The following is a 19,516-nucleotide window of genomic DNA, read 5'->3' on the forward strand; positions in this document are numbered from 1 at the left end:
TAGAATTGATTAAAATTTTATTTAAAATAAAACAAAAGTAAAGATTAAGCAAACTTAATGAGAAGATTTTTTTGCCTGTTTTTTTATTTTCTTACTCCAAACTCCACATGTTTAAGCAAACTTAATGAGAAGATTTTTTTGCCTGTTTTTTTATTTTCTTACTCCAAACTCCACATGTTTGAACCACTTTGTTTCGCAACTATTTCAAGTTCGATTTTTTATTTGGTTTCAATAATGAAAGTTACATATTATGATCATTTTTACATTTTTTGTATTTAGATTTGTATGTTACCGTCATTCAAGTAGAGTTACATATTATGATCATTTTTACATTTTTTGTATTTAGATTTGTATGTTACCGTCATTCAAGTAGTGTTGATCAAACTATGTTGTGAGGTGATTCAAATGCGAGTTTAGAAATGAGTTTTTCTTACTTTTGATCTTAACCATTAAGGTAATCTATTCCAAAACTTTTCTTTAGATTGATTTCTTATTTCTTACTTTTGATCTTAACCATTAAGGTAATCTATTCCAAAACTTTTCTTTAGATTGATTTCTTATCGTTTTGGGGGCTTTTAGATAATTTAAATCTAAACATTCTTGTTCGAGTTTCATAATATTTGTTTAAGATGTTGAAGGATGGAATTTTAATACTCCACCAAAGTTTTGTAAGGATCTAAGGCTGTGAGAAGGAATGGTACATTTTACTCACTTTTAGCAAATTTTCTTGATTTTTAATTAATGATGGAGAAGGAAATTCAACAGGCCCAAGGCCCAAGGCCCAATAAGGAAAAGGTGGTTAAAATTAGGGAAGGAGTTAAAAAAAAAAAAAAAAAAAATAGATTTTTTCATAAATAATATATTAAAATATAAAACTGCTAAAAGGGCCCTGAATTTTGGATATTTGCAAAACGGTCCCTACAACAAAATATGCTATCATATTAACGTTAGACTTAACCCGCTGAATAAATATCCAAATATCCAACTGTCCAACTGTCCAAATGATCTCTAATTCCAATAGAATCTTCCAAACTCAAGATTTAATCCGGGTTAATTCTTGAATGTTTTTTTAAATTCACGAGTTCCCGTACATCATTTAATCGAAAATTTAACCATTTTTATTAAAAAATTGAAGGCTAAGAATATCTCGAACCAATACCCCAAATCGAGCCTCCAATTCCAACCCGAGGGTAGATTTTGAAAACTCAATCCAAGCCCAACGAACTTATTTCATTAACTTTCTAAGAGATCAAAGATAATTTGAATAGAAAACTCAATCAACTTTTTGCTCTATTGTCCAAAATCGATGAAGTTTATTCCAGTGTCTTCCTGAAAACAAGATATAAAAGTTTTGTGAAGAAATCGAGTTGAATCTAGGCTTAAATAGATCTATACAAAGACAAAACTAGAGGTAAATGGTAAAAACAATCGTTATTCATCAACCTCAAAGAAAGCTAACCAAAACCTACCCGAAAGAGCGCATTGTGATGGAATGGCCATCATGAGGTAGCTAAAGCCTGCTCTAGTCACCTCAAGCCGAACTAACTAGACCAATCCTTCTGATGGGCCATCAAGGTATGTGTGGCAAGGTGCCATACTCATAGATTCTCTCAGTTTTGCAAGTAGTCTCATCCCTTTCTAGCCAAGCGTGATTAATGCACGAACACTTTGAAATTTGTATCTCTGATATGTTGTTTGAGAATGTCTTAAATCAGTTAGACTACATTCAAATGGACTATTAATCTTCTTAACTTATCACTAAATAATCTTAATCTTAGTATATAATACATTAATTTGCAACCAAAAAAAAAAAAAAAAAATCTATTTATTTCCACAAGCTGAGATTGTGATGTTCATTGCTGTTTCCAAGACTTGAGATGAACATGGACTATTGACCACAAGCTCGAGACTGAGAAGGTTTATAGCACATGTTCCGCTTACCTGAAACTTTACTGCTGCTGCTGCGGCGGCGGCGGCGGCGCTCAGATAATGCTGTTTTAAGGATCCAAGTAACCTTCCAAAGCTTGATAGAGGGACATGGGCAGAGTATTGTTCGTATATATATATATGATACACATCCAACTTTAGTATCACAACTCTAAGAACACTGCAGCATTACTGGTGAAAACTCGACTCTAAGTCGGGCGTGATCGGAGAGGGAATAACCGTCAGGCCATGTCCCTTTCTCGACTTCCCGAGGAAATAGAACAGCATGCTTCACTTTGAAGCCTACAAATTCTTCGTTGCATGCATCAGTTCTCCCATTCACATTTTCCTCTGTCTGTTCGGAACATGCAAAACTCCTTAGCCTCTGCTGCACGTTTAAATTTGAGCAGATAAACACAAATTCCACATGTAAAATTAAGGAATTGGATGAAGATAAGGCTAAGGAAACGTGATGAACATACCAGAAACGGTTCATAACTGGCTACACCATTTCCATCAATGGCGGCTTGTGTCCATAGGTTCTTAGTTTCTTGAAAACTCAACCCATAAGGGAGATCGATCAAATTTACCTGTGTGAGATTTCTAATCATATTAATACCTCCGTACAAATAAATATATGCAGAACGGAATTAGGCGTGATCTAAAACACCTGGCGAAGTGCTTCACACAAAGTTGAGTATCTAATTAAATCATCATTTGTTTCATCCTTTTCAGACACTGAAACTTTTCCGAGCTGATTCTGCAACAAGCAGTGATTAAAGATTCAGATATAGCCCTGTCATAAACGCAAAAGAATCCTTTCCACAACATCAATCCTATGGCAGCACTCTCGTCCCCCTCACCCACCCAAGCATTAGAAGTCAGTGCTTGGCATTAAGAATAAGGTTTTAAGCAGACCGTGCTTGTGTAGCCAAGTGTGAGATCCCACATCGGTCGGGGAGGAGAACGAAGCATTTTTTATAAGGGTGTGAAACCTCTCCCTAGCATACACATTTTAAAAACCTTGAGGGGAAGCTCAAAAATAAAAGTCCAAAGAGGACAATATCTACTAGTAGTGGGCTTGGGCTGTTACAAAAAATATCAGAGCTAGACACCACGCGATGTGCCAGCGAGAAGGCTAAGCTCCAAAGGGGTAGACACGAGGCGGTGTGCCAGCAAAGACGTTGGGTCTCGAAGGGGGTGGATTGGGGGGGTCCCACATCGATTGGAGAAGGGAACGAGTATCAATGAGCATGTTGGGCCCCCCAGAAGGAGAACGAACAGGCGGATTGTAAGTTCCTACATCGGTTGAGGATGAGAACGAAGCATGGTAAATTTCAGAAAACTAGAGTCCTGTATTGTAGGTTGTAGATTTGAAATTTAGAAAAGTTTGTGGTCTTGTGGTTTAGGGAACTATACTGTTCAACACAAACTCAAGAACCAAAAGCTCCCAAAAGTTCTTCCTTCCCTAGCTTGGCAAGTGAAAGCTTCATCTTTGTTGTAATTAAATACATAAGAACAGATAGCACTGGACTAATAGATATAAAACAGGACACGTATAATATGAAAATGACAGATTTACCTTAATTATACCAAAAACAGCTTCTGCAAAACTTGTCTTCAACGGTTTTCTGGACATATTAGGATTACGAAGCCAAATAAAATCAACACCACAGATATTTCCTCGGTGATTGAGATGACTAACCCACTGTGTATAACAAGGAAGAAAATCAAACTTGCATTATTACAGAGTTGATATCAACTCAAAACGAAAATCGACATGTTCTAATACGAACCTTGTGAGCATCCACTTCATTGTCAGTATAATGATGAGCAGCGTCATATGATGAAACAAACCCTTGTGACCTCAGAAATTTATAAACATGCCCACGTTTGCTTCCATTCCAGTCCCTGCAAAACATATCTTCAAACCATATCAACGTTTAAAAGAACTTTGAGTGACATGAATCTTACAACTCAAACGAATGGCAGCATGCTAACCCGCAGAGTATAACAGGCATGGGTTTGAGATGGTTTTCTATCTGATATGACTCTACATATTCCAATATCTTGTAAACCTAGCAGAAGACAACAAATTTAGTTCGGGCATCACTGGATTAGAAGGATGAACAAGTGAGTATATACCTGGTTTAGTCTTGCTAAGGATAGACTGGAATCATGAGGAAATAACAGATGAGTATTAACAACAATGATTTCTGGGGGAACAATAGTTTTTAGATTTTGAGAAAAGGGCTTAACCAATTGGATATGTAACATTTGGGCAACACGATCTCCAAAGTCATTAAAAAGCAAATCTTTAACATTAAGAACCGTGAAGTAGTTCTTATGCACAGCAGTTAGCAGACCTACAAAGAGAAATTTGAAGATTACATGGAATTTTCTTAATCTATGAACATCAATTATGATTAGTGGAGTGGGTGGGTAAGAGCATAATAATACCATCTCCACGATTGTTGGTCCGTGCAAGTTTGAAGCATGTATATCCTGCATGACCAAGCTTGTCCAAATACATACGTACAAGTTCTTCATTGCCCACCCAGAATTCCTGTTTATGAATCCCAAGAGAGTGATTATATTAACAAATGAGGTAAGAGGAGTAGAGAAAAGATAAGAAAAACACTGAAATACAACCTGGAGACATATAATGGAAGATGGATCATAGAGCAAGCAGTCTAGAATTTTGCGGTTTCTATCCAACCAAAACGCTCTGAAGTCGCTTTCCCTGAGGCACTGATTCTGTACCATAATAAAAATGGGGAATTCAGATAAGGAAATCCATCTTCGATTAGATTATAACGGAAGAGACCAGAAGACAGACCTGTTGATCAAGACGTTTATAAATCGGAGCTAGAATGTTAAAAGTGGTGCAGGACACACATGGTTCTTCCCTTATCTCTGACTCTGCCATGGATTTAGAATTACAGTTCTTGGTTCTTGAAAGAATCAACTCAATCTCTGCAAAATATGAATCCAATAGTTCTACCTGAATGAATACAACAATCTTTGGTATAGGAAAGCAAACAAACAGTAGAACCCACCTGAAATTGAAAGCAAGAACTAATATCTCTACTTGAATGTTGTTCGATTTGTCACGGGAAAGCAAACGAACGCGAGAAACTCGAAATGGGTTTTAATGAGAGATGGAAAAGAGATGGAGGGTAGAGGATCGACAAACACGTTAATGATTTTATTGACGACAAGATTATGTAGCAAAAGGTTCGAGAAAATAAGGCAACGGGGTGTGGAACTTGGATATTTTGAAGAGATGAGTAAAGTAAAATCCTTTTGAGGAATAGAGGGTCACACGAACTGGAAAATTCTGTGCTTTTGACGCTTTCGTATCTCTTTAATGAACGATGTCTAGAACTTGACAACTGGGTTGCATAGTATATGGCTTGGCTACCATGTTTATGTTACTGAACCCAAACAACAAAGCAACCGCGTGTCGGTGCCCTCTAGCTAAGCATTCGACTGTCACTGGCAACTAAATCGAGAAAATAATTCAGAACCACAAGCTTAACGCGGCGAAAAGGACCCAGCCTTGCCCAATTCTGATGCACCAATGAAGCTCTCTGCCCTTTTGGTCTTAGAATTTTTGAGAGAGGGAAAACCGAAGGGTAAGATGATGAGGATGGTTTCAAAGGATAAGGGCAAGATATTAAGCAAGAGATGCTGAATATGTTGAAAACTAAATACAAAATATCATACCATTGTTGAGATGTTATTAGGGTCATGCTCTTAGCTTAGTCATGTTAATGGAATCCTCGAGTGTCGAACAAAGACGTTATGAGCATCGAAGGTGTAGTCAAAAGTGACTAAGTGTCGAATAAATAATGTATTTTATTAGAGGACTCCTACTTATTCCATTTGTAAGAAATACTACTTAGGTTCCATTTTTAACATAAGAGTGTTAAAGAGAAAGAGAGAGAGAAAGAGATCCAATCCAAGAAAACAAGATAAGAGCGGGTGTCTTACACATAGACAGAGGATAGAACAATCCTTGCAACTTTTTCTCACCCAATAGTAGAAAGGCGAAAGCTTTACAACAAGATTACCATAAACCAACAAAGCTGAGCTGACCGCATACAAATTCATAAAAAGAGAAGACGCTGCACATTGACAGAAAGAAAGAGCCACGCTTATTTACTCACATATTCTTATCCTTTTCATCATCTTTCACTGATGTGTTGAACCAAGGTATCCACACAGATGTAGTCTTCTGATATTGCCTGTAAGCTTCAGCTCTGTACTCTTGCTTCACCATTCGCTCTTCAACCAGCTTGGTTACATAAGCTAAGCACAAACTGTTCACCATTGATCCAACAAGGCTCCATTCCTCACCTAAACCCCACGCAAATATCACAAGTCCCCACCACCACAGCTGCTCTCCAAAGTAGTTTGGGTGTCGGGAGTAACGCCACAATCCCTCCTCTAAATTGGGCACCATTGATTTTCCACTCATTTTTAGCTCGTTGTTCCTTGTCACGAATTCGTGGAGTTGGGTGTCAGCAAAGTAGGCGATCACAATTCCAGACACACACACAAAGATTGCTACCAAATCCCACAAATTCAATGCCTCGTCAACTGAGTGGACGACGTATAGAGGAAGGCATACGCCTACCAGGAATATCTGTATTAAAGTTGAAGGGAAACAAACACAAATGAACCAAATGGCTTAGGCATAGACAAGGAGAGTATCGTGGATTAGATCAGTTCTTACCTGCTGTGAAAAATAGACGGCGAAGAAAGAAACCCACCACCAGTTCTTGCCGTACTGTTGGCGCATATCAGTGAACCTCCAGTCCTCTCTGACTCCCAGCTGCCATCCCTCCCGCCTCAAGTAGTTGTGGGTAAGCCTTATGCTCCATATCCAAGTCAAAGCAATTGCGATCCATGACCTCAATTCATTATAGTGAGCTAAAGGGTGAGAAGCAAAATAGTGAACGAGCATCACGGGTATCAAAGTCCAGTACAGGTCAATCATCTGCACCAATCAAAACATGAAATAGAAATCAGCCGTTTGGTGCTGAGGAAATCGAGAAGAGAAGAATTTTGGGGGAAGGAGGCTCACCCAGTGGCTGGATTGTACATGGCTGAGGAGCCAGAAGACGAAGTTGACGTTGAGGAAGAAGAGTGCATTCACCAATAGAAGAGGATGGTGATAGCACCACTTCCAGAGACCAGTACAAGTATCATTACCACAGTTGCTGAGGAAACAGAGGTAAAAGAAAATGGAGGGAAGCGGAACCAGTAAGGCTACAACAGCATTTTTCAGATTACCGCCATTTCTGCCGCTACCCATCGCCATGGCCTTTCCAACTTTCCTGTCAGAATCTTGCTCGATGATCGTCCGCGCCACAGCCCCGCTTATGCCAACGCCTCCCACTGCTGATTGCCGTCTCCCCTGTCCATTTTTATAGGGCTGCTGCTGCTGCTACTGAGACGAGACTTTTGGGCGTCTCTTTTGACTTTGTAACCAGCCTATGTGATTTTCTTACCAACTAAAGTGCTCAAATTTCGAACCACAAGGAGTTGGCAAGATATCAAAACTGGAATTTTTCATTGGTCCCTAATTCGAACAATAACAATGAAAAAAGCCTCCTGGCAGTGGGGTTTAGTGAAGAGTAGGGGTCCATTGGATAAGTAAAATAACAATTAAGATAATTAATTATTTGAGGACCACGAAAAGGAAGTATAATAATTATGGTAACTAATTATTAGAGAACCAGAAGCAGCAGGCTTGGTATTGGCATATGATTAAAGAGACTGCAAGTAGCTTTGCATGCAATTAGTAATTGGTAATTGGGAAATGGGGTGTGAGCGAAATGATGCGAGGTTGAGGGCAATGCTAGTGCGCCTAATCATAATGATGGGCGGCCCCCCGCGCAGTCCGGCAAATCCAACTAGCGCAGCTGCTCTTCAATTATCTGGCGAGCAGCTCCGTCTCATAATTGGGATGCTGTCAGGCCTCACAGCCGCATGCACCATCCACAATGCACTCATGCTTTATTCTTTTACAAAACAAAAGAAAGAGCTATGATGCTCATTCTTACACGACCAATAGAGTTACCAGTACATGCTATAAATAACCAAGCGGGGAAATGTTTTAAGTCCTCTGTATACAGCACAAACTTTAAGAAAAATGACTAATCCAATTTTGGGATTGATCTTCTTTGCATGCATTGGGAATTCAAAACTTCCTACTTACAAGTACAACTATCAGTATAGAGAAATCTTGGTGGGCAACCAATGACAAATATCAGTAAACAAAACTCAAAGCAATTGCTACAACACAAGGCAAGTTATCACATTAAGTCATTCTCTCAAAGCATTTTGAAGAGAACTAGCAATTCGAGAAGAATTGACAACTTAATGGTCATGCTCGTCGAACTGGTTGCCTTCATCGACACCTATATCTCTTTCATCCCCATAGTTTACCCAAGGAAGCATTGATTCAAACAGGACAGCCAATGCACTCCTATTTGCAATTTCCCGGGTGGGATGCCGTTGATTAGGAGGATTTGCATGTTGAATTATGTTCTGCACGTCTCTCATCCTTGGATCTACCACAAAATCTTGCAAGGCTTCAGGAGGGGCAGATGATACTGAATCAGAGAAATCTGAGACCAACAGATGAGCATACCTGGCAATAAAAGAAACATATCACTTTTACCTCACAAAAATTGCACTGATAATTAGTAAATTCCACAACTTCAAAGCGCATGCGTTGAGCGGTACTCAGATGAAAAACAAAATGCCTGACACACAGAGACCATTTTTAATCACCAAAAAGAGGGAAGGAGAGAAGGAGAAGATACTCACTCATTTTTCTCGCACGAGAATGCTTCTTTTCTCACACAAGCCCAGTCTTTAGCATCATTTCGATCAGTTTCCAAGACTTCAATTACCAATTGTGCAGTCTCTTTGAGTAACTTCTGCAGATCTGGGATTCTCCATATAAGGTAATTCCTCTCAACGTACAAATTAATGAGGTGGTCCAAGGATGGAATTCCTGTCTGATCAGACGAGAAGAAGGAATTCTTGAGTATATGCACCCAAAACTGTTCCTTCAGCGGGACCTTTTCCACTAATCTCTTTAAGACCAAAGGGTGAAGCATTAACGCCTGCTTCAAAAGATCTGTTGAATTAGCCCTTGTAGCATCAAGATTATCATTCTTTGAGTCTTCTTCCCGCTCAAGATAATATCGACATACCGAAAGGGAAAATGAGAAATTTGGAAACAACCACAAAGAAGTATCATTTTTGTAGCTCTCAGCAAACCTTTCCAGCCAACTGTATTCCTCCGCCCTCAAAGATAAGTAATCAATGAAGAAAAGAGCCCCCATTGGGTCATCGGAATCCAGTGAAAGTAATAGTTTGCAAACTTCCAATGCAGATCGATGACAACCACGTCTATCCAAGTTTTTTACGTGAGTGAAAAGTGATGTAAACATTGGCTTGTTCGTTTCATGGCTGATCTTCAACTGGCAATTACCCTGTAACGCAGTGAACATAGGATGCCATGCACATTCCAAGGCATATAAACTCTTTGCAACTGCATCAGAGGACATTTCATGGTCACCCGCAAATTTAAAATACTCTGCCATCGTTATAAGTGAATCCAAGTGATATGGGTGGTGCAACAGAATACTAGCAATGCCATTGAGATCATGAATAGATTTGGCAGCTTCAAATGCTTTCTGAGCTTCAACATAGGATGGCGGATGTACATATCTGGAATTCATTGCATTACAATCCAAATCCCAGAAATAAACATTATGTTTATATTAAACCATTTTTGTGACAGCAGTGACACTAATTTATAGAAAACATAATTAAAAGAAAGTTCAAAAAGGTGAAAAAACAAGGGTCAACATTCGCAAGAATTTGAAATAGTTTGGAAAAATGAAGACAAAAAGAAAATATGATTGACAATATTGAACACGAGGGAATATAATTGACTGAAATGTACAAGACTCTGTGGGTGTGTGGGGTAGGGGAACAATTATCTACAAATGGAAATATTTTAAATGAAGATTCATCTCTAGGTATTTTCTTCATGCCCCAGATTAAAAGAGTACTAGATTCATAAAACTGAAGTTCAGCTCATACAAGGCTATATTGAATCGCGGGAAAGGCAAGCTTTCAACATTTACTTAGTTCAAATATTCAGGTATTATATGTCACAGCCGCAAACCACTCAACATCCCCCAGCAGGTTGGACACACATAAACTGCCATCCCATTCTAGTTGAAGGCTACTTGAATTCAGTATGTGTATTTTAGGGAGCAGAAGGTATAAGAGAAGATAAAATGAAAACGGAATTTACCTGAAGTAGTGATATCCATTCTTTGTCTCCAAAAATTCCATGGAAAGAGAACCATCCCAACGAGGCCAATGGTCTGATGGACTAACAAGATAGGTCTTCCTAGAAAGATGGTTGACACGTCTTCCCCCACGTATTTGTCTAGAACTACTGGCCTGATTATTTTTTTCAAATGATTTTACCACCTTTGAACCAAATATTCTTCGCAGTTCATTCCCAGCATTTAAATATTTAGGATCCACTTCTAACAATGAAGTCAAACATTGTTTTCCACGGTTCCTTTCTTCTTCTACGACATCTTTGGCTTTCTCAGGGTCCTGTTGACGGCTTAAAGCAAAGGGGTTAACATCCAGAGACAGTGATTCTAGAATCACATCCAAGGGTTTATCAAGGATTTTATTTGTGGTGGAAGAAGAATTCTCACGCTCTTTCTTCTTTTTCTTTTTCTTCAGTTTTTTATTGGAGGTTGAACTTGCACTTTTAGTTCCATTGCGCACAAACTCCTTGTGCATGTTCACAGAGACTTCTTCGGCGGCCTCCTGTTCATCGTCCTGTAGACAAATTTCAAAAGCAATTGGCCAAAAAAATTGCCTTACATTTAATGAATGCACGCTATAGCCAGTATTTCATAAGACGAATGATAAGAACCAAAAAAAAAAAAAAAAAAAAAGACAAATAAAGGAAGATTATTACAATTGCATCGTTAATGATTTGTGGAAGAAGAATTTTATGAATTCAAATCAGCAACTTGAAGGATTTCAGTAAATTTGTTTAGAAATGCTACTGTTGGTAGTAAATCCCGGCTAATATAGTCTATTAGGGGTCGTTTGATTGAAGGTTTTCTGTAAAATGCCTAAGAGTAGACTACATGGAAATCACATAACTACGAGAATGCTATCATGCTATCAGAATTTTATATAAATTATTAATATCTTTATTCAGTTCCAACCAATATTTACAATAATTTTATTAGAATTTTTTTAATTTTTAGATGATTAATTATTGTTATATAGTTTTATTAAGTAAAATTATTCAATTAAATTTTAATTTATTTTGCCTTAAATTTTAGGATTTCAAATTTATTTAGCAATCAATCTTAACAACTATTCTCATATCAATGAATGTAATAAAGTAATATAAACTTTCACTTGTAAATAAGTAGCACAATAATCAAATTGAATAATTATTTATGCATGTTGTATTTACAAAAATCAAATATAATTAATTAATCTCACTCCTCCCGACATAAGCGCATATGTTTCAATTTACTATCATTTATCCTTCTTCTTTCTCTCACAACCCCTCTGTAAACCATTTGGAATCTCCAAGATTGATAGATAAAAATAAAATTAAAAAAAAACAAATAATGAAAAGGAAACCACAAAACCACAAGCTAAGTACAAAACAAAACACAAACAAAAAAAGAGAGAATCATATTAAAAAACAACAAAAACAAAATTAAAATAAAAAAATAGAAGAAAAAGAAAGTCATGCCTGAAGAAGAAAAGAAGAATAAGAAATGGAGAACAGTTGAGAAAAATAAAGGAGGAGAAGAAGGAAAAATAAAAGTACCCAAGCGGAAAAAAAACTGGAGAAAGAAAAGAAGAAGATTTAGGTACCCGAAGAAAAAAGTGATATGGGATTTTCCCTTTTGATGGGTTACAAATTCTATACTTTTTATGCACGAGAAGAGTATTCACAGGTAAAAGAGTAAATCCCTCCAACCAATCATGGGTTTCATACGCCCATGTACAATTTGCACTCAAAAACCTCAATCCAAACTGACCTTTAGGGATTGAACTGTCCCCAAGAAAGTTAATTTTCACTTGCCTATGATGCATACCTGAGATAAAATTAAGAACAGAGCCTTAAAAAAGATGCAGGAAAGATATCCAAACCCAATTTTCTCTTATTCTCTGCAACGAGTTTGTAACAAAACACCCTTTTCTTGAGATCTTAGGTGCCAATGTGATAGTCTACAATTATTCAAGGTCACCCATTTCAAATGTTACAACTTAGCTACTAACATCTCCAACAAATTTTTTCTTTTTCTTTGAATACCTTATCATTTATTTCCAAACAAAAACTCCAATGATCGAGTTTCATCACATTGACCAGCATCGAAAAATTCCTAGACCTACCTTTAAGTAAATGGGCCAAATTTTCCTTCAAGGATTGATGAAAGACCACTGAAAGCCAAACAAAAAACATAATAGTGAGTTCCAACACCTCTAGCTATAAAATCAATGAAAGAAAAAGTGATCCACTCCACCATCTCTTGAACAAAGTGAGACCAATTCATATAGTTCCCACCCACTGGAGCAAACTGCCAACACAGACATTTTGATTGTTTTATGACATTTTCCTTTCCAAACCACATAAGAAAGCTCTCAAAATATTAGTTTAGCTAAAAACTAGGGACTTCAACAAATTATATATATATCTCACAAGATGGATGAAAATTCCAGCTCCTACCACCACTCCTTGTCAAAACTTCTCTTATTCAGCAGCCTCAAACTGGCAATAGCTCACCAAGTTCTCCCTCCAATATATGTATATATATATATATATATATATATATTAAGTTTTAGGTTACTCATCCCACTGCTCATTAACTGGCTTAAATTAGGCTTCATGACTCCTTATGTCTTGGGGAAGCTCACAGCTATGGGTTGAGCATCAAACCACTAATCTTCCCAATACTTGATCATCTTCCCATCTCCAACACTCTTCCAAAAATGGTTTAGGACAAGGCCTTTCAGCTTGGCAATATTCCATCACTTCACACAGTCGATCTTCCACTCTTTGGTCAACAAACTTTTCTCCATTTATCAAGCCTGCACAAAACCTTTTCCTCCGGAACTTTCCACAACCCAAGTCTCTTTTGATTGTCTCACAACAGCGATGCCCAATAAGGACAAAGAATATGTGCAGGCTTTACACCCAATCTCTATTGCAACTCTTGATCATTACCAATAGGCCCTTAGTCTGAAGGGAAGACTAACTACTAAGAAGATGTGATGTATTCTTGTCTTCTCATCCTCACAAATGTGTCGTCGGCAAATTGAATATGAGATACATAAATCTCTTCTTTCCTACATGGAACCCTTCCAATATGCGCTCTAACTAACCTTGAGTTTGATCAACCTACTTAGCAGTTAACACATATCTCGCAATTACCAAGAGAAAGGGAGAAAGAGAAGACCCTCACTTAAGCCTCCTTGATTTGTTCCATTGGTTATCTATTTAAAAATATGGAGAATCTAATCTCATATATATGCATTCCTTATCTATTCTATCCATTTCTCCACAAACATTTTTTTTTCCATCATCATCATTAAAAAAAACCTAAGCATACCATACCATGCGTTCTCATTTATTTTCAAAGCTAACAATTTGAGTCTACATGGTTTAATTTTCAAGTAAATCAAACCGTTAACTTGGAACTCAACTCTACCTTTTTTTGTATTTAGCATGGGCTAGGTGTTCCATTGTGGATTCAACTTTAGAAAGACAAGTTCTAGCTTCATCAAAAGGCTATTTTTGTTTTCATTTCTGACTTTTGAGCACTCATGAAACTCTACTCTTGATCAACAACTCAAGGCTTATGAATTTTCGTTTTTATTAATTTGAGAATTCATGAGATGATGAAGTGAGCCATTCAGGATGAAAACGGCTATGTTTGTTGGTAGGTTGGCTTTTTTGTCATCATGTGCCTCTGTTACAGCTTGAAAAGGAATAGGAGAATGTATTGATAAGGTTAGATAGATCACAGGACAAAGTCTCTGTTACAGCTTGAAAAGGAATAGGAGAATGTATTGATAAGGTTAGATAGATCACAGGACAAAGTCTCCAATTTTGAGCACTTCAGTGCTTCCCTCAGGTTCTTGACTAAATTATGCCATGTAATTTTATTTATTCAATTACAAAACATTGGGTACTTCATTTTTGCAAGTTTTCTGTGCTCCCCACTAGTTGGTTTCTTATTTTCTAAACATACATACATACATATATATATATATATATATATATATATATTAGAATTAGTGATATCCAAGTTTCCATACTGAACTAAAGGAGGAGTTGGTCCATGCCTGGAAAGGGAATGCGATTAGTGGTTCAGTATCAATATTAAGAACTAAAGGAGGAGTTGGTCCATGCCTGGAAAGGGAATGCGATTAGTGGTTCAGTATCAATATTAAGCTCAAGTCAACCACCTTTGGCATTTAAAATAGTTAATAATTGTGAACAAAATTTGCCAAAGTTGAAACTGATGGATACCACCTTTGGCATTTAAAATAGTTAATAATTGTGAACAAAATTTGCCAAAGTTGAAACTGATGGATTCAAAACAGTAGAAAATATAGTTTAACCATACTTCGGGAAAAAATTGTTAAAAAGTTTGTTTGGAAAAATCCCTTTCTTATTCCGGTTTTTGTAATCCTTTCTCTTTCTGTTTGTTCAAAATATATAATGAATGCAAGCCAGCACTCATCATTACATGAATAGGAGATTTTTAAAAACACAAAAAACTGTGATTGATTCAAAAACAAAAGGCAGTTTATAAGACTGCTTTCGAAGAGGCATAAACTTCTGAATATGTATTGCCTGATAAATATGACTCATATATTGTAAAAAAAAAAACTATTCATACGTTAAAAAATTGAGTACACATAGCAGCACATGGAACCAGAGAAGTCTCAACGCAAGTAAATATGCTTAAGATATCTAGTCTAGCAAGGTGAAGTGACCAAATTGGAAGGACTAAAGAAATTGGGAAAACTAGAGTTCGCCAATTTCTTTCCTATTGGTGAGAATTTAGGCAGGCGAAAAAATTCAGAGTGGATGGACAAAGAAACAGAAACAATCGAAATGATGGTTGAATTAGCAACCAAAGTGAAACGAAGTAATGAATTGTGAGATTAACAATAAGGGTCGGGGCATTCAGAAATTAGCAACCAAAGTGAAACGAAGTAATGAATTGTGAGATTAACAATAAGGGTCGGGGCATTCAGAAATTTGTAGAGGGGAATGAAATAAGAAACCTGTTGAGGGTTAATTTGGGAGTCGTCTTCGTCATCGATAAGGAGATCAAATGGATTGATAGAAGAAGCAGCAGGAGGCGATGGCCCAGGATCTTGTCCATCTTCATCATCAGTAGTAGAAGGTTGGGAATGGTGTTGTTGCAGCTCCTCCTGTTCCTTCAAAACCTTTTTGAGCAGCCGAGCGGACATTTTATGGTATCGTCCTTTGGCGTCTGCGTCAGTGAAATATGAATTCCAAATCCGTTCCTGTGCTGCAATATATGGAGTTCGGCGTTACACGGCTTGCTTCTGCAATGCAATTGCAAATGCGACAAAAATTTGAGCATCCTCGGAAGCCGTTCAATTTCGAACCCGTTTGCTAATGGAACGGTGCAAGCCCACCGACGCACAGCGAATATTGGATCGGCTCAATTCACAAAGATCAGGCCCAACTTCACCTTCTCGTTGGATTACCAATTGGACCAACCTACCAAAACTTCGCCTCTCATATCCCGAGTTTCAAATCAATTGGGCCAATAAATTAGTAATAATTGATATGTACTCGTTATATTTGTTGTACCCACATACGTTATATTTGTTGTACTACGAAAAATAATGAAACCCATATCAATTCCCATTATTTGTTATCTATTTCACTCTTAAGCAAGAAAAATGGTTATATAGAATTTGATTAACTCAATCAACTACTTGAACGTGATCGTGATGATTAACACAAAATAATTCATACCTACAATTCTGAAGTCAATATGATCCATATGTACACATAAGTTTCGAAAGAACCCTTATATATGGTTTGAAAGACAAGTTTAGTTGGGTTAAAATTGTTTCTCGGTTTGAATTTGGTCATTTTTTTTAGGTTTTTTTTGTCTAGTTCACATGACGAATCTAAAAATAGAAATACAACTCAACCCAACTCATTAAATTTCATAAAATATCATGAGATCAAATCCAATATCTAGACTATTCTATCTTAAAGATATATGGGTCGGATTAGTTTGGTTCAAAATATTTTGTTAATCCAAATCAATGGAACTATGAGTGAATTGAAGTAATTAGTAGTTAATAGAATTAAGTAAGGTAAATAAAGGTTAAAAATGAAAGGGTAATGAGTGTATTTAGTGCGTGGAAGAACTCAAAACCAAAAGAGAAAAAAAGGGGGAAGATTTTAGAGACAGGATGGAACCCACCAAAGATGTGGTGCCTCACTCTACCATAATGGGATTTTAGAATTTCTTGGAAATCAGCAATCATTGCTGCATGGAATTCAATTCCAAACTAAAACACATACTCCATTTTCCCTCTCAAATACTCCTTCTACCCTTATATCCTACTCAAAATAATTTAAACACAATCTCGTAAATATATAAATAAGAGATACGACTCGAAACCGAATATGGCTCCAACTCACCACCCCCACTGGTCGAGAGACCTCTCCCTTGTGAACGAATCTTCCCGACTCAACCATAATATGGGGCACCAAAGCAACACGCATCCCAATTACTCAATGGGCACTGCGCAGGGCAGCCTTAATCTACTTTCTTTCTTTTATAAATAAACAACGCAGTGCTTTCACAATTCATTACATACAGATTTTTGCGATCAAAAAATGGCGCAATAAATAAACAACGCAGTGCTTTCACAATTCATTACATACAGATTTTTGCGATCAAAAAATGGCGCAGGTGAATCAATGCCCATCAACCCATACAATCCTCTGAGTTTCTTTTTGCATTTTAATAAGAAAATGAATCATTGTACAATGATTTACTCTGCTCTACCCAGAAAAGAAAAGAACACAGTGGAGAATGGATCAGACAAAGTGGGAAGAACACTCTTAATCATCGTCATTTACCATTGGGTTAAATTGGTGAAAAAGTGAAATTTAAAACTAGGGTTCCTGGAGAGAGTTGTTGGATTAAATTAAACAAGAATTTGAAGCCTCAAAATCAGAGAAAAAACTAGGTCTGATGCTGTCATGCATCTGCCTTTTGACGTCGGTGTGGGCCGTGCAATATACTGCAATACTCTTATACTTCCAACGTCAACCATTCCCAACCAATTTGTTTAATATTTTATCTTACCCTTTACCCACATCGTACCCTCTCCTTCAACGAATCTCCGCAATAGTACAATATTTTTTCTCGTACCTTTGTTTTTTATCTTCTTAAAAAACCCTCGTATCAATGAAGATTGTATCAGTGAGATTCCACGTCGATTGGGTAAGAGAACCAAACATTCTTTCTAAGAGTGAAAAATCTCTTTCAAGCATACGCATTTTAAAAACTTTGAGGGGAAAACCGAAAGAGACAATATCTGTTACAAATAGTATCACAGCGAGACACCGGGCGATGTGTCAGCGAGGAGTCTAAACTCCGAAGAGGGTGTACACGAGGTGGTGTGCTAGCAAGGACGTTAGCCTCAAAGGGGGTGGATTGGGGGCTCCCACATCAATTGGTGAAGGGACAAGTGTCAGCGAGAACGCTGGGTCTCGAAGAGGGTGGATTGTGAGATCCCACTTCAATTGGGGAGGAGACAAAACATTCTTTACAATCATGTAAAAACTTCTTCCTAGTATATGTATTTTAAAAACCTCAAGAGGAAGCCCGAAAGTGAAAGTACAAGGAGGACAATAACTTCTCGCGGTGGGCTTGGGGCGTTACGTTACGTAGTCCCTTACTTATGCATCGAGAATTTTATTAAATAACGAATGTGGGACTCCAATAAATAATCCTAATTACAATAGTATAGACGGAGAGTCTTTCGAATAGCTCCAAAAGAGGTAGGAAGTGGAGAAAAAATCTTCGATTAGCTAAACAGAAACGAAGATCGGAATATATTCCTCGTCCCCACCCCACTTGTATAGGTATACTTAGTCCCCACCTCTAAATGCTTTTGTGCATTCTTTTTTATTACAAGGTTAAAAAAAATGGTATTAACCATTATGATTAGTGATTATTTAATGGGGATTTTTTTGAGTCTACTTGGATCATGTAGTAAAGAAATTCATTGTAAAAGCAAGTTTGAAACTTATGGTAAAGTTTAGAAATATTTGGTATAATTGGGTACAGGAATATCTTTTATGTTGGGGTCGTCTGGTCTCCACTCTCCTGTTAGGGCCTTTCCTTTTCCTTTGGCTGTGAGTACTAAACTCTGACTGGAAGGGAAGATTGGGATGGTTAGTTGGTTGGAGTTGTGGGTTTGTTGGGAGGCCGTTCTCCAATAGGGAAAAGGTTCGTTGAGAGTCGTTAGAGTCCTCTTTGGACATTCTCTCAATGTACTTAAAACGTGTCTGTTAAAGAGAGTTTTTTATACCTAATGTTTTGTTATGTGAGATCTTGTAATTCACCATTCTGGAGTCTAGCATCCTTGTTGGCACACCACCTCGAGTCCACCTGAGTCATGCAAAATTGAAACTGGAATTTGATAGGAAAGGGAGGAAGGGGTTTGATGATTTTAATGGGCTCATCTACAGCCTCCTAGACATCCCGACATGGATGGAAGCTTTGATGTAACCCCCACCACTCATTGCTCTCAAGACTTTTCTCCAGCTACTTCTCTCTCCCTTGCTAATATCTATCCATTCATTCATTTTAACCAAAATAAATTTGAGGTCACATGTCACAATTTCACTTTTTCCCACTTAAATTTTCATAAGGTGTAGAGTATTAATGGAATCAGGTATGAAGTGTATGCTAGAATTACAATCAAGCTAAGCAACCCACTTTGGGTCAATGCTTCCATCATTAACCTACGCACACATTTCACATTACCTCTTTCTCTCCCTTTTCCACCTTACGCTCCATAAACCAAACACATGCTTTTCTTTCATATTCCCCGTCAAATTATACCAAACACATCACTAACAGAGAAACATCGGTAAGAAATACCATCTCCGTTGGTATAAAATCTTTTTGGGAAATCAAAACAAGAGTTACGAGAGCTTATGCTCATCAAAGTGGACATTATCATACCATAAAATCAAATGTGACGCAAGTGTTGAACAAAATGTGTATATGGTTTGAAGGCTCTAGAAAAAGAGTTGAGCCTCAAATAAAAGGAGGCGGTTTGAGAGCTCAAGAGAAGAAGGTCTTAGAGGGAGCTCTAAAATGTATGGGAATTTATAAATAAGGAACATTATCTCTATTGGTACGAGTCATTTTAGAGAAGCCAAAAGTAAAGTTACTAAAACTTCTCAAAA

General features: G+C 37.4%; 3 protein-coding genes across 5 annotated transcripts; all 3 read right to left on the reverse strand.

The window, feature by feature from the left end:
- Window positions 1-1,807: 1,807 nt before the first annotated feature.
- On the reverse strand, window positions 1,808-5,524 carry LOC111472911 (uncharacterized calcium-binding protein At1g02270-like). Of its 3 annotated transcripts, none has more exons than XM_023118507.1 (11): window positions 4,986-5,524; window positions 4,766-4,902; window positions 4,579-4,683; window positions 4,387-4,492; window positions 4,072-4,292; window positions 3,928-4,004; window positions 3,723-3,837; window positions 3,509-3,634; window positions 2,597-2,686; window positions 2,409-2,516; window positions 1,808-2,281 (listed from the first exon to the last, which is right to left on the reverse strand). In XM_023118507.1, the coding sequence occupies exons 2-11, from the start codon at window positions 4,853-4,855 to the stop codon at window positions 2,099-2,101; spliced, it is 1,221 nt and encodes a 406-aa protein (XP_022974275.1). In that variant the 5' UTR covers window positions 4,856-4,902; window positions 4,986-5,524; the 3' UTR covers window positions 1,808-2,098. The 3 variants fall into 3 exon arrangements, with proteins under 3 accessions (XP_022974275.1, XP_022974274.1, XP_022974273.1); XM_023118506.1 differs by having other exon boundaries at window positions 1,808-2,311; XM_023118505.1 differs by having other exon boundaries at window positions 1,808-2,314.
- A 363-nt stretch (window positions 5,525-5,887) lies between these two features.
- Window positions 5,888-7,466, reverse strand: LOC111472914 (uncharacterized protein C594.04c). Its single transcript, XM_023118509.1, has 3 exons — window positions 7,019-7,466; window positions 6,668-6,931; window positions 5,888-6,577 (listed from the first exon to the last, which is right to left on the reverse strand). The coding sequence occupies exons 1-3, from the start codon at window positions 7,253-7,255 to the stop codon at window positions 6,095-6,097; spliced, it is 984 nt and encodes a 327-aa protein (XP_022974277.1). The 5' UTR covers window positions 7,256-7,466; the 3' UTR covers window positions 5,888-6,094.
- A 531-nt stretch (window positions 7,467-7,997) lies between these two features.
- On the reverse strand, window positions 7,998-15,622 carry LOC111472909 (transcription factor 25). The gene is made up of 4 exons (XM_023118502.1): window positions 15,319-15,622; window positions 10,277-10,824; window positions 8,770-9,681; window positions 7,998-8,590 (listed from the first exon to the last, which is right to left on the reverse strand). Exons 1-4 carry the CDS (start codon window positions 15,505-15,507, stop codon window positions 8,317-8,319), a joined length of 1,923 nt encoding a protein of 640 aa, XP_022974270.1. The 5' UTR covers window positions 15,508-15,622; the 3' UTR covers window positions 7,998-8,316.
- Between the last annotated feature and the right edge of the window lie 3,894 nt (window positions 15,623-19,516).

The sequence above is a fragment of the Cucurbita maxima genome, unplaced genomic scaffold, assembly GCF_002738345.1.
Source record: "Cucurbita maxima cultivar Rimu unplaced genomic scaffold, Cmax_1.0 Cma_Scf00091, whole genome shotgun sequence".
Taxonomy (NCBI): domain Eukaryota; kingdom Viridiplantae; phylum Streptophyta; class Magnoliopsida; order Cucurbitales; family Cucurbitaceae; genus Cucurbita; species Cucurbita maxima.

Coding starts and splice junctions, on each gene's coding strand:
- LOC111472911 (XM_023118505.1), bottom strand. CDS start 4,855: ATGGCAGAGTCAGAGATAAGGGAAGAACCATGTGTGTCCTGCACCACT. Junction 4,293..4,386: donor GACCAACAATCGTGGAGATG/GTATTATTATGC, acceptor TTCTCTTTGTAG/GTCTGCTAACTGCTGTGCAT. Junction 2,687..3,508: donor CTGTTTTTGGTATAATTAAG/GTAAATCTGTCA, acceptor TGCTTGTTGCAG/AATCAGCTCGGAAAAGTTTC.
- LOC111472909 (XM_023118502.1), bottom strand. CDS start 15,507: ATGTCCGCTCGGCTGCTCAAAAAGGTTTTGAAGGAACAGGAGGAGCTG. Junction 10,825..15,318: donor CCCAAATTAACCCTCAACAG/GTTTCTTATTTC, acceptor ATTTGTCTACAG/GACGATGAACAGGAGGCCGC. Junction 8,591..8,769: donor TTCTCGTGCGAGAAAAATGA/GTGAGTATCTTC, acceptor TTTTATTGCCAG/GTATGCTCATCTGTTGGTCT.
- LOC111472914 (XM_023118509.1), bottom strand. CDS start 7,255: ATGGCGATGGGTAGCGGCAGAAATGGCGGTAATCTGAAAAATGCTGTT. Junction 6,932..7,018: donor ATGTACAATCCAGCCACTGG/GTGAGCCTCCTT, acceptor TGATTGGTGCAG/ATGATTGACCTGTACTGGAC. Junction 6,578..6,667: donor CCGTCTATTTTTCACAGCAG/GTAAGAACTGAT, acceptor ACTTTAATACAG/ATATTCCTGGTAGGCGTATG.